A 14,895-nucleotide genomic window follows, 5' to 3' on the forward strand; every position below is an offset into this window, starting at 1 on the left:
TTATTTCTCATGTGTGTGTTTATATAAGTAAAAATGGCCCTTATTGGGTTGCTTTGTACTAGAATAGTCATTTTACTTTAAGTATGAGATTAGTGTTCAAGGAAAATAGAATAACAGTAAGGAGAAGAAAATAATTAGAGAATCTCTAACTTGAGGTTTCGTTTGGGCCCTGTACATATCTATGTACATGACAGATATTTTTTTGAGTGGGAAAGCTCTACTTTAATGTTCTAGTGAACTAATATGGCTTAAGAAAGCTTATAAGACTAGCATTTGAGAGATTTAATATCAAAGTGCAAATTTCATATTTATGAAAAATCCGCATTTTGCACCAGAACATCTTAATATTTGTGCAAATTACTTTTTAGTACATGCCTGTATATTGTAGAAGTTCTAAAACTAAGGATAATTATAGAATTTGAAAGGGGAGGAGGGCAGCTTTGAAACTTTTAGAGAAAATCAGTAAACTCATTGTCAGAACCTAGAAATAATACAACTTTAAAGATTTTTTTTAATTGTTTTTATAACATAGTTACTTGCACTTTACCTGCTGGCTTTTCAATTTTGGTAGATAACATTCTGAACTCCAGCAGAGTTTTATAATCCCTAGTGCTTAAATATACTAAATGTTCTTTTTCCATTAAGGTTAATGTTCGTGAAGAGATTGAAGAGTTTTTTCCAAGAATGTGGAAGATAAATCAAGATAAAAGAAGGCTAATGAAAAGTATTAAAGATCAGAAAATTAAAATTGAATGGGGGAAAAAATTGAACAGAAGATTGGTCAGATAGAAGCACTTGAATGTTTTTTTTAAGGCTATAATGAATTGTTTGAATTGGGGAAGAATACACGAAGTATGAAAAATGAAAAACTCAATGAAGAATGAAGAAAAGTAGAAAGCAAGAGTGAAGTAGAATTAAAAGAATCTGGAAGAATGAATGGGTCCTAGGTTAAGTAAATGTATGGTTTATGTTCCAGTGTCTGTATGATCAAGTTGTAGATGAATTTGCATGATTACTTAGTTAATAGAGAATTGGTGATCTGGTTCAAGTAGGGAATTATTTGAGGAAAGCATACAGTATTAACAGTGGGTTAACAGACTGAAAATTGTTCTGGAGGGAGTCGTCTAACCATTTGTCTTTCAGGAGCAATCAAATAATATAATTACGGTACTTTAAATGTTAGGAGCTAGGCATTTATGTGACCAGTACCATTTGTAATACTATCTTTTTTGTTAGGAGTCTCGCTCCCAGTCAAAATCTCCAGCTGGGAGTCCTGCTCGTGTAAAATCGGAGAGCAGGTCAGGATCTCGTAGTCCGTCGAGGGCTTCCAAACATTCTGAATCGCACTCCCGGTCAAGATCAAAATCCAGGTATGTACTGAATTTGATAAACATTAATTCTGTATCGTGTATCCGTGGGTATGATGTAAGAAAGCTAGAGCTTCTGATTTTCACTTTTGACCAAGAAACGCATTAAAACATCGCAATACTGAAATTTTTTACACCCAATAAATAGCAGAAAAACACCAGAAATTTATCTGAAGCCTTGGCTACAGAAAGCAGTAATGTAGACCATTGTTCCCAATTTTACTTGGCCACGGAAATCTTTTAAACTTGAAAGAATTTTGTAGAACCCCTAATAACAGTCTTATATATGGAGTTGAAAAAGTAGACCACTGAGAGTGAGTACGAGGATTTACAGTGGTATATAGCAGGCGATCGCACTACTGATTGCACATGCAGCGTTGAGTAGTGACATGGTCCTCACTCTCTGGATTAGCTGGCATACACAGGGACACTTATCTTGGCAAACACAAATGAAAATTGTTTTCAATAAAATTCATAAATGCTTAAATATTAGGGTTTTTTAAAAGATCAGAAAAGGTCATTGTAATGGAATTTTCTCACAGAACCCTTATTTTCACTTCACGAAACCCCAGGATTCTGCGGCACACCATTTGGAAAACACTGACTAAGGATGTTAAGTTTAGATTAATCAACTAATCAAATAGTCGATGCAGTTTGCATTGATTAGTCGATAAGGGTATCTCCACCTTTGAAATGTAGCAGGATCCCTGATGGCTCTTGCTACATTTCAAAGGTGGAAGCACTGCCAGTTCCCCACTGTGCCCTTGCTCCCTCACCCCCCTGCTGCCTCTCTATGATAGAGGCAGCAAGGGGAGGGGGAGCAACTAGTAGAGTTGACTATCCGATAAGCATATGCTTATCGGATAGTCAACTAGTCACTTACGTACCTAATGCAGACAGTTGCTTAACATAAAAACAACAATGGTCCTGTACTACTTTAGAGACTAAACAAAAAATATAGTATGAGCTTCATGGACATAACCCGCTTCAGATGACAAATTAATAATTATTCTATTATAGAAAAATAATTATAATTTGTTATCTGAGGAAGTAGGTTGTGCCCATGAAAGCTCATGATGTTATCTATACATATTTGTGGTTAGTCTATAAGGTACTGCAGGACCATTGTTTACATTTTTTTAGTTACAGACTAACAGGGCTACCTCTCTGTTACTTAATATGTTAGGCATTAATTAGGCCTTGCTAGTTAGTCTGCACTAAAGTTGCATACATGTAGTGTTTTTCAGGTAACACCATGTTCTTCAAGAGTATCCATGTGGGTGTTCTGCTTTAGGTGAATCTGCACTCCTGCACTTGTAATAAGAGATTTGTAATATCTGGGTGTCACACACTGTCTTCATCTCAGGCCACTCTGAAAGTTACATAGAGGGTGGTAGCACAGCGCTGCTTGAGACGGAGCACTTAGCAGTGTCTCTTGAGCTTTATCTTTAGAGTACCAATTTAAAACTCAGGGGCCCCGCCAGGGGCCTTCCATCCTCCCCTCCTCCCCCAATTCTGTCCATTCCTGGCCACCAAGAGCCTTCTTCTCCTCTCAACCCTCCACCCCCTCCCCAGCCCTTCCAGTGTTGCAGCCAAGGGAGGGGAAGGGCTTGGGGACAGGGCTACTTACCTGGTCTGGTGGCAGGTAAGATGGCTGAGCCCCATCCCGGGTGCCATTCTTGGTACAACTGTCCTTGGTGGCCACTCTAAGTATTGAGTCCCTCTCCCTTTCTGTGTTATGGAAAACAGTCCCATTCCCATTCCCAGCCATTTTCTAGGCTCAGTCAAACCCTAACTTTGCTTTAAATTAGGATAAGAGGAAATTTCTTATCAAATTTGGTCATCCTCGCTCTTACCATTTAGGAAGACTTCTCAAACAGACTGACTCTCAGACAGATGCACAAATGCTCTGCTCTGAAAACATGCAATGCTCTGAACATTTGTGGAGTGTCCTGAGCTCTGCTATTTCATCCATGGGTCCATTTAAGTTTCAGGAGACTTCAGTTTTCCTAGTTGTGCCACAGATTTTTTGGTGTGACTTTGGCCACATCAGAAACATCTGTATGCTTCTGTTCTTGATATATAAAATGATATCACTTTGGGTCTGCTATCTTTGTGGGAGGGACTGATCTTGTGTGTGTATGTGTATGTGTGTGTGTGTGTGTGTATATACACACACACACACACACACACACACACACACACACACACACACACACACACACACACACACACACACACACACACACACACACACACACACACACACACACACACACACACACACACACACACTGTGCCATGAGTGCAGGGGACTGGAATAGATGACCTCTTGAAGTCACCTTCCAGTCCTATGGTTCTGTGAATATCATCTAAAGCAGGGGTGGACAAGATAGGGTATGTGGGCTGGATCTGGCTGCCAAACCATTTGATCTGGCCTGTGGCTGCCTTGCTGTTCCCCCACCCCCAGGCCAATCAAAACCTGGGGATGGGGAAGTGTGCAAAGTCTCCACCTCCCTCAGGGGCACAGAGGGGCACAGCTGTTCAGAACAGCTGGCAGTTCCCTCTGCACTCTGTGCACCTCAGGTGGAGAGGGAGCGAGACGTTGACCACTTCCCTGCCCTCAGGCCAATCGTGGGGAGCACGCCAAGTCTTCTCCCTCCACTGACGCGGTCACACCTAGAAGGAACATCCCCCTTCTTCCTGAGGCTCTGCCCCTTCAGGAGTGTCCTGCAGCCACTTCCAAAATTTGCAAAGTGGCTGCCTCTGCAAAAATTATTACCCACCCCCTACTGATGTTAAATTCTGAGGAATAAACTTTCGGAGAATATTCTCAAGAATGTTCTTGAGAATATTCTCCAATGTGAGAATTTTTGAGAATTTTCTCTTAAATACTTGTTAAATAGGTTTTAAAGAATTTTACTATTTATAATCATGTCTTTCTTTAATAAGACTTCAAGAATCATGAAAATTTCCAATTGTTAAAATGAAAATTCGGGAAAGTAAAGAAAAAAAAGACAGAGGTTTAAATTACAAGAACTTTTATTACAACCCTTCTGTTGCAGGATACAAATATTTTTAACTTTCTGGATTGAATACTAGTCTAATCAGAATCTGCCCTTTCTGAATCTGACCCATATATTTCTATCTCTTCTTCCTCATACATATCCTCTTCAACTTCTTCTTTCTCTTCAGCATCTTCAGTTTCTTCTTCCTCATTTCTCTGGTTCGGTTTCCTTTTTTTTCTTGGGGATTTCAGCGGAGCATCATTTGGGTTTTTAAGAAGCTTTACACAGTAAAACTCCGATGGTCTGGCACTCCTGATGGTCCGGCACCATCAGGAACCCGGAAGTGCTCCGGGCAGCTGGACCATTGGAGCTGCTCTGCTCCCAGCTTCTCCGATTCAGCCACTGCTAAAACTGACCAGCGGCTGAATTGGGGAAGCCGGGGGCAGAGCAGCTGGAGTGCCGCTGGGTAGGTCCCATAGAGCTGCCCCTCGGGGCTGTGGGACAAACCCGGCAGCACCCAAGCTGTCCCCGATTCAGCCGCTGCTGAAACTGACCAGCGGCTGACTCCAGGAAGCCCGAGCAGAGCTGCTCTGCCCCGGGCTTCCTGGATCAGCCCCTGATCAGTTTCAGCAGCGGCTGACTTGGGTACACCTGGGACAGAGCAGCTGGGGTGCTGCCGGGTTGGTCTGGCAGCACCAAGGGTTGGCACTACCAGATCAACCCAGCAGCGCCCCAGCTGCTCTGTCCCAGGCATCTGGATTCAGCAGCTGTTGAAACTGACTAGTGGCTGACTCCAGGAAGCCTGGGGCAGAGCAACTCTGCCTCGGGCTTCCTGGAGTCAGCCGCTGATCAGTATCAGCATCAGCGCCAAGGGTCGGCGCTACCGGACCAACCCAGCAGCACTCCAGCTGCTCTGCTGCACGTGTCCCCGATTCAGCCGCTGCTGAAACTGACCAGCAGCGGCTGAATCAGGGACGCCTGGGGCAGAGCCAGACTATCGGAAGCGGGGGGCTATGAGAGGTCTGGGGTGGCATCCCTCCTCACCCCAGATCCCTTATAGCCTCCCCTTCCGATAGTCCGGCAAACCTGATAATTCGGCACCCCCTGGGTCCTAAAGGTGCCGGATTATTGGAAGTTTACTGTATTATAGGCTATGAATGTCAGCTTGCCTGCCTTTTCTTGTGTTAACTTGTTTCTTTTTGCATTATGAATGATACTGTAAGTACTGAAACTTCTTTCAGTTGCTGCCGTTGTTGGTGGCATATTCAGTTGTTGATCGCCAGGGCTCGACAAATAATGCTATCTACTTGCCTGTGGCGAGTAGATTACAACCCGGAAGAGCCGAGTTGGGCAATCTACGCATTTGCAGATCAGCGGACAGCACAGCTGGTGAGCAGGGCTCGCTGCAGTTTGGCAAGCCCTGTTGATGGCTGCTTTCCCTAATTTTGATCCGTAGCAAATACCTTTCCATCATGTTACTGCATCTATTGAGCCAGCTGATTTCGTTACATATGATTTTCCAAAAAAACCTTCTTTAGCAGGATACTCTGCAAGCTCTACAATGACTCTTGCTGAGTGATCAGTGCTATATGTTCTTGTGACTAATTTATCGATGGATTCACTTGTATTCATTTCTAGTAAGTCGCTCACCATTGAATTTTGGATCTAGAATATTTGCAGCATAGTGAATGTCTTTTAAAGCCATATCTTATCTTTTTTCAAAAATTTTCATCACATCCTGTTTTTCTTGTTTGGTAAGTGGACTTTTGCAAAGTAGCCTATCAAAATGATTGCTTAATTCCCTGAAACATTCAGGAACTTTGCTCATTTTTGGCTGGTCAGATTCAAGCAGCGTAATCCATTTAACAGGACTTACCAGTGCATGCAGATTTTGGACCCGTACCCAAAATACATCTTCATCCAGGAGTGAATTCCTGGTACGTTTGCTCAATTTAGTCTCTAAATCTTCATGGACAGCAAGGCATTTTAAGACATTATTTTATTTTAATAAGCTTTTCAAACAATATAAAATGGAACTCCACCTAGTTTTAACTGGCAATTTAAGTGCACAAGTTTGATTTTTCTCTTTTTGAAATGCAGTAAAATGAGCCTGTAAAACTTGCAATTTGTTAATTTCCTTCACAGTAGTTTTACAGGTAGCTTCAGTTTCTTGAACAGATTTTAAGTTACTGATGTCACCAATTAACAAATTTAGTATATGAGTAGCACAAGTGTACATAGCAATGTGATTGTATTTTTTGGTAAGCATTGATAAGGATTTCACCATTGCTGTGGCATTATCAGTGACAATGGCACCAAATTTTTCAGTGCCTGTTTCTGTCATTATTTCTTCCATACAGAATGCCATATATTCAGCAATATGGCGTTCAACATCGGTTGCCACTGTCTTGTAAAACACTGGTTGGGGTGTTATAATAAAATTTATAACAGATTCATTTCTTCGGTTGCTCCAAGTATCACACTGCAGTTCAAGAGAAGAGGCTTCAGCAATTTTTTATTTTATAAGCACATCAATACGTTGATATTCAGCTCCCAAAAGTTTTAGAAAGTGTGTACCTGGATGGGATCTTGTAAGATGTTCTTAATTTTTGCATGAAAGTAATCCAGTCTTCATTTTCAACTAGTGAAAGAGGCGATCTCAATGAGAATATAGTTTGTGCAAAAAATTCATCCAAAACTTTGTGTTCAGTTTCGTTCATAGAATCAAAGTTGCGACTTACAGAGTGACACACCTTGGCTGAACTAGATGTGGAAGGTGGTTATGTAAGTTCACTACCACTATCACAGTGTTTAGATGTTGATGGTTGAGGTGATGTGCTTCTGGACTCTGAGAATTTTGTTTCCTTTTCCTTGATGTAAGCAGGAGTCTTCAAACAGTTGGAAATATGCTTTCTCATCCTTGTCGCATTTCTGATGTATTCAGCCTTTCAGTACTTACTTTCATATAACACTTTGTCTTCAACTGTTCTATGAAGGAAATAATCCCACACATCACTTTTAGGCTTAGTTCTTCTTTTCATACTGATGAAAACACAATTACATCTTTCACAAAAGAGAATAAATGTGTTATTGCCTCTTTATATACTTTTTGTGGTGCTTCCAGAAAGTTCCATAACAGTCAGAATTCCTGACTCATGAATGTTCTAGAAAGTTCCATAACATTCTGGAACGTTCTATAATGTTCTCAAACTATCTTGAATGATCAAGAAAGCTCTTTAACATTCAGGGTGTTCTAAAAGTTTAATTCAGTATATTATTTCAAGAGGAATTAAAGCGTTAGAAAAATCTCAACAATTCTTGGGAAATAATGTTTGGAGAATATTCTCAGAATATTCTCATTCTCGGAGAATATTCTCACCTCATGTCACTACTCACCCCTGATCTAAAGGGAAAGGGCACTCTAGTCTCATTTGAGGTCTTAAAGTGCTATTGTAGTTCAAGTAATGTTAACTTAAGTAGAACAGTTGCTCAAAGTTAATTTTCATGCCATTTCCCCCCAAAAATCTTGGGATAATCAAGCCAGAGAAAATGCTTGGTTCCAAAGAAAATTGGTTCTGAAATTAGTTTAATTATTGTAAGGAATGAAGATTTTTGTTTAGATGACGTGGTGGGGGTTTTTTGTTGGGTTTTTTTTTTTTTTTTGAGACGTTGGGTATTTACAAAACTGAACTGAATTAAGGATGTTAAATATTGGTTAATTCAATAGTCAGTTAGCCTCATGAATTCTCATTGGTTACTCAACTATTCTATGGGCCCCAGAGGCAAGGCCAAGCAGCCTGAGGAGCCTCCTGCCAGTCTGCTTCTGCCTCCATATCAGAGGCAACAGTGCAGGGTGCCAGGTGGGAACTGGTCCACAAGGGGAGCCTTTTTAAAAACCAGCCCGTCTGGAGTGGGGAAGGGGAGTAGATTGAGCTCCTGGACCAAGCACAAGCCGGAACTGAGCTGGGCTGCCTACCTACCTGGCTCCAAATACGCTTTAAATGCAGAGCCGCAATGGGGGTAGGTCCCGGACCCAGCACAAGCCAGAACTGAGCTGGGCAGCTGGCCAGCCTGCTAAAAAATTTATTGGTGCGGGGAGAAGGGGAAATGTGTTTAGTCTATAGCCGTGGTCACCAACCCGTCGCTCGCGAGCTACTGGTCGATCTCGAGGCCTCGACCAGTTGCTCGCGAGGCGTCCTGTCAGCCCAGCCCCCATTTCCCTCCCACCCCCCAGAAACCCCACTACTTACCTCAAGAGAAGACGGAGGTAGTGTCGGCTTCCGGCGCACAGGGGTTTGGCCCCGGGGCTTCCCGGCGCGGGGAGGGGGTTGGCGCCTGGACAAGCGCCCACAGGGCTTCCCTGCACGGGTGGAGGGGTCGGCCCCCTGGGCAGGCGCATGCAAGGCTTTCCTGCACTGGGCGGGGGGGGGGGTTGGCCCCAGAGCAGGTGCGCGCGCGCGGGGCTTCCCTGCGCGGGTGGGGGGGTCGGCCCCCTGGGCAGGCGCATGCGCAGGGCTTCACTGGGGGTCGGCCCCGGGGCAGGCACACGCTGGTTTCCGGGGAGAGGGGGATGCTGGGAGGAGGGGGATGCAGGGGACTCTCTGCCTCCACTGGCATCCCACTCCCCTGTCCTCAACTACAGAATGCTGTCCCCATTCCTGTCCCCACTCCCCGAACTCTGTCCCCAGCTACAGAACTGTCCCCACTCCCCTGTCCCCAACTACAGAATGCCGTCCCCACTCCCTGAATTCTGTCCCCACTCCCGTCCCCACTCCCCGAACTCTGTCCCCACTGGCACTCTGTCCCCTGCTGCAGAATCCTGTCCTCTGCCTTCCCAGCACCCTGTTCCCTCTCCCCTGCCCCCAGCCACAGTACTCTGTCCCCACAAAATGTATAATTATAAATGCTTCATTTCAGATTTAAATAGCATGAATAAAAAACAGACTATTTATTTCATAACTATAAACACGTGATTTTAATAGTATGTATTGTATAATTTAAAAATAAACTGTTTATCAGAGTGGTGTAAGTAAGGGCTGGGGATAGAAAGTGATGGACAGGAGGAGAATAGAGAGGGCGGGGCTTCAAGGAAGGGGAGGGGCTTCAAGGAAGGGGTGGGGCAGTAGATCGTTGCCTGTTCTGAGATTTAAAAAGTGATCTTGGGTGTAAAAAGGTTGGAGACCACTGGTCTATAGCATTAATTTATAAGCTTTTGCTTATCAGCTAATGGGTTAATTGCTTACACTATTACAGTGGTCCCCAACACGGTGCCCACTCGGGCGGCAGTGCCGGCCCTGGGCGTGCCCCACGACGCGTGGCCCCATCCCTGGGCGCCCGAGAGCTTCTAAAGGTTGGGGACCACTGCACTATTACATCCCTAAACTGAATACGACCCTTCTGTACTTAGACCATCTTTCATGCCCTGTTAGGAAGATGCATTAAGTAGTGTATTTGCCCTACAAGGTATTACACAAAAAGTGGGATTTTTTTTAAATTGCTTTTTTGCTGTTATTTTTGTTTTACTGATAGGAGGATGTATGTTGCTTAGAGAAGCAACATGCATCCCTGCATTCAGTAGAACAAAAATACCTTGAAGAATCGAAGAATCTTGGCTTGTCCTGACATTTAAAACGTGATCTTGGGTGTAAAAAGGTTGGAGACCACTGCTCTATCTGATAGACAGCAAGGGTGGGGGAAGTGACTAGTTGACTATCCTATCGACTGTTTATCGGATAGTCAACTAATCCTTCACATCCCTAGTGGGAGCCAGTACTCGCAAGGAGCCTGCCCCCACAGAGCCACATGCCGCCCCCCTTGTGCTGCGCAGGCGGAAGTGTGAGTGGGGGAGGGGGGAGCAGTTCCCCGTGAGCACTGGCTCCTGCCTGTCCCCCACCTCCTAGTGTAAACATGCAACTTCTGAAAGTTTCAGTGGTTACATATTGACCAATATAAATGCATTTTTGACATCCCTTGTCTTAAACAAAAACTGGTGACTGTAATCCTCCAGATGAAATGCTTTCAGGGGAGCTATAATTCCAAACCTGTTGTAAAGAACGTTTTTTCCATGTTATGATACTTCATTAATCTATGTCTGCTGTGCAGTTTGTCTTGGGGTCTGAACAGTAGCCCTTATTACTATACAAATTTTTCAAGGAATATGGCTTAGTTTTTATTGGTGTTGTTAAGCTGCAAGTCTGTTATGACTGCCAAAAGACCATGAATTGAACTGTCAACGGTCAGGCATTCTTTGACTGTTGCAGTATGTTTTTCTTGTACTGTTAGGCCAGGAGGTTTGTACCTTACCTGTGACTATGATACTTGTGTGTGAAACCACATTTGTACAATTTTGTACCATCTTATTGAGAAGAGCTGGACATACATGAATGATGTAAAGAATTACCTTCCTGACTGAGAAACTAGCATGGTCCTTTGGCCTTAGTTTTGGATTGTTGGTACACTCAAGTTTATATCAGTCGTAGATTGATAGAAATGCCTTGTTTGATCTGTCGATCTCCCTGCTGGTGCAAGACTGCTTCTTAAAACATAATATATTGAGCTTCCGTATCATTATATATGCTAATCACTTTATATTAACATGCTGCATGTGTAAGTTGTAAAACCTCTTCTCTAATTTAAAATACATTCTAGTTCACATGCCAAAAGTTTATTTTGCCATGTGAGTTACTGATCAAACACAGTGCAAATGTAAACTATTAGGAATCTGCAATTCTCAAATCTATAGGTACACTAAGTAGAATTTAAACCATTTTAAATTGTGTGTGGTGATAGTGAATTTGTGAAATTTTTTGATACCTGTAACTTAAACTTACTTTCATGTATTTTGCTTTTATATATATATATATATAAGCATACACATACATATGAGTGTGGCTTAACCACGAGATCTTGCATGATCTAAAAATTAAAAAGGAGTAATATAAAAAAGGAAGCTAGGACAAATGACAAAGGATGAATATAGGCAAACAACACAGGAATGCAGGGGCAAGATTAGAAAGGCAAAGGCACAAAATGAACTCAAACTAGCCATGGGAATCAAGGGAAACAAGACTACTTTTTATAAATACATTAGAAGCAAGAGGAAGACCAAGGACAGGATAGGCCCACTGGTCAGTGAGGAGGGAGAAACAGTAGGAAACTTGGAAATGGCAGAGATGCTTAATGACTTCTTAGTTTCAGTCTCCACCGAGAACTCTGCAGGAATGCCTAATATAGTGAATGCTAGTGGGAAGGGGGTAGTTTTAGAAGATAATATAAAAAAAGAATAAGTTAAAATCACCTAGAAAAGTTAGATGCCTGCAAGTCACCAGGGCCTGATGAATACTCAAGGAGCTGATAGAGGAGGTATCTGAGCCTCTAGCTATCATGTTTGGAAAATCATGGGAGACAGGAGAGATTCCAGAAGACTGGAAAAGGGCAAATATAGTGCCCTTTTTTAAAAAGGAAAATAAGAACAACCCAGGAAACTACAGACCAGTTAGTTTAACTTGTGTGCCAGGGAAGATAATGGAGCAAGTATTTAAGGAAATAATCTGTAAACACTTGGAAGCTGGCAAGGTGATAGGGAACAGCCAGCATGGATTTATAAAGAACAAATCATGTCAAACCAATCTGATAGCTTTCTTTGATAGTATAACGAGTCTTGTGGATAAGGGAGAAGCGGTAGATGTGATATACCTAGACTTTAGCAAGGTGTTTGATACGGTCTCGCATGATATTCTTATCAATAAACTAGACAAATACAACTTAGATCAGTGGTCCCCAATGTTGCGTGGCTGCCGGGCGCCCGGGGGCGGCACTGCGTATGTGACGTGCGCCCGGGGCAGGGGCCGGCAACGCACCCCGGGCCGGCACCGCACATGGGCCGCGCGCCCCAGGCCGGCACCGCACGTGTGCCCTGGGGCTGGGGCCGCCCACGCACCCCGGGCCGGCCCTGCGCATGTGCTGCGCGCCCAGGGGAGGGGCCGCCCATGCGTCCTGGGCCTGGAGCCGGCACCATGCGTGTGCCGCGCGCCGAGGGCAGGGCCAACCCAGATGTTCCAGCGGGCGTCCAGAAATCCCCCAGCGGGCGCCATGGCACCCGCGGGCACCGCGTTGGGGACCATGGACTTAGATGGTGCTACTATTAGGTGGGTGCATAACTGGCTGGATAACCGTACTCAGAGTAGTTATTAATGGTTCATAATCCTGCTGGAAAGGTATAACAAGTGGGGTTCCTCAGGGGTCTGTTTTAACCGGCTCTGTTCAATATCTTCATCAACGATTTAGATATTGGCAAAGAAAGTACACTTATTAAGTTTGCAGATGATACCAAACTGGGAGGGGTTGCGACTGCTCTGGAGTACAGGGTCATAATTCAAAATGATCTGGACAAATTGAAGAAATGGTCTGAGGTAAACAGGATGAAGTTTAATAAAGAGAAATGCAAAGTGCTCCACTTAGGAAGGAACAATCAGTTTCACACACACAGAATGGGAAGCAACTGTCTGGGAAGGAGTACTGCAGAAAGGGATCTAGGGGTTATAGTGGACCACAAGCTGAATATGAGTCAGCAGTGTGATACTGTTGCAAAAAAAGCAAACATGATTCTGGGATGCATTAACAGGTGTGTTGTGAGCAAGACACGAAAAGTCATTCTTCCACTCTACTTTGTGCTGGTTAGGCCTCAGTTGGAGTATTGTGTCTAGTTCTGGGCACCACATATCAAGAAAGATGTGGAGAAATTGGAGAGGGTCCAGATAAGAGCAACAAGAATGATTAAAGGTCTAGAGAACATGACCTATGAAGGAAGGCTAATAGAATTTGGTTTGTTTAGTATAGAAAAGAGAAGATTAAAGGGGGACATGATAGCAGTTTTCAGAAATCTAAAAGGGTGTCATAAGGAGGAGGGAGAAAACTTGTTCATCTTGACCATTGATGATAGGACAAGAAGTAATGGGGTTAAACTGCAGCAAGGGAGGTTTAGGTTGGACATTAGGAAAAAGTTCCTAACTGTCAGTGTAGTCAAACACTGGAATAAATTGCCCAGGGAGGTTGTAGAATCTCCGTGTCTGGAGATATTTAAGAGTAGGTTAGATAAATGTCTATCAGGGATGGTCTAGACAGTATTTGGTCCTGCCATGAGGGCAGGGGACTGGACTCGATGACCTCTTGAGGTCCCTTCTAGTCCTAGTATTCTACGATATACCTGAAAACTTTTTTCTTCATTGAAGGTCCAGATCAAGAAGACATTCTCACAGACGTTACACGCGCTCCAGATCCCATTCTCATTCCCATAGGAGACGATCTCGAAGCAGATCGTATACACCAGAATATCGTCGCCGAAGGAGCCGCAGCCATTCTCCAATGTCTAATCGAAGAAGGCACACTGGCAGCAGAGTATGTGGTATTAATCATGGCTGATTTTTTTTTTTTAAATGTCTTAAGATATAGCTGCCTGCAGACATTTATATTATAAGGGCGGCTAGTTTAAAAAAAAGATTAATAATTTACAGTCACTTCTTTGTGTATGCAGATGAGTAAGTTAAGAGAAACTCCAGATGTCTGCCTTTAAGACTGACTGAAGGAATAAGAGTTTCCGGACTAGTTATCCATACCTATCTTGTAATGTGTTGTTTTCCAGACGCTTTTAAGTCTGGTAACCATAGCCCTTTAGCTATTAAAGTGCATTTCTTTTTGCCGCCTTGGTGAAGAAGGTGCTTTGTGATTTCACATCTTGGTACATTTGGAATTTAATCAGTTCTGCTATGTGCATCTGGTGGATAGGATGTGGGAATATAATGCAGAAATCTGCCTGTATGAAAGTTCTAGCCAGAGGAGTAAAGAATCTAGCCCCAGAATCTCATCTGCAACTCAATAGCATGTAAGGGGTAACAAATCTGTTGGGATCTAATGATTCAAAGTGGCATGGATTTTTAGTTTTTAAAATAAATTACACTTGTATTTAGCTACAGTATAAACCAGTTCTTTATGTATATTTCAGAATGGTGGTATCTTAAGTATCTCAAAGCACTTCACAAACAAACAAAAAACCCTTACTTACTCAAAGCCAAGACATGGGATTGATGGAGGGATTAAAATTTACCCAAGATTAGACTTTACCTTGGTAGGATAGGATCATGACTCCTGGTTTTATGAAAGATATCTAGACTTCTCTAAAACACTTGAGTATGCTGCAGATTAATTTTATTTAATGTAATTTCACTGTTGGACAAATACATCCTGTCATCTTTTAATCCTTTTAAATTTGTAACCTAAGAAATAATTCTGCACCTTGTTTGACTTGAACATCTTGCCTGAATTAACTTTTAGCAAGACTTCTTGGAATGTCAGTGTAGGAATTGATTTTCAAGTATTTTATCAATTATCTATGGAAGAATTAGTTAAATTGGCAGATGACAGTGCCAAATGTAATTATTTACATTAAAATGTTGAGAATATGAATTAATATAACACTTAGAAAAAATGGCTGTAATTAATAATGAAATTTATAAAGTATACTA

At 42.8% G+C, this 14,895-nt stretch overlaps 1 protein-coding gene across 4 annotated transcripts in view; it reads left to right on the forward strand.

Moving 5' to 3' along the window:
• TRA2A (transformer 2 alpha homolog) overlaps positions 1-14,895 on the forward strand; it is a 49,515-nt gene that overhangs the window by 14,611 nt on the left and 20,009 nt on the right. For all 4 annotated transcript variants that reach the window (XM_075922209.1, XM_075922210.1, XM_075922207.1 and 1 more), the window contains exons 2-3: positions 1,237-1,370; positions 13,606-13,771. In XM_075922209.1, coding sequence (XP_075778324.1) covers positions 1,237-1,370; positions 13,606-13,771 — 300 coding nt within the window. The remainder of the gene's footprint in view (positions 1-1,236; positions 1,371-13,605; positions 13,772-14,895) is intronic.

This window comes from Pelodiscus sinensis, chromosome 2 (genome assembly GCF_049634645.1).
Source record: "Pelodiscus sinensis isolate JC-2024 chromosome 2, ASM4963464v1, whole genome shotgun sequence".
Classification (NCBI taxonomy): domain Eukaryota; kingdom Metazoa; phylum Chordata; order Testudines; family Trionychidae; genus Pelodiscus; species Pelodiscus sinensis.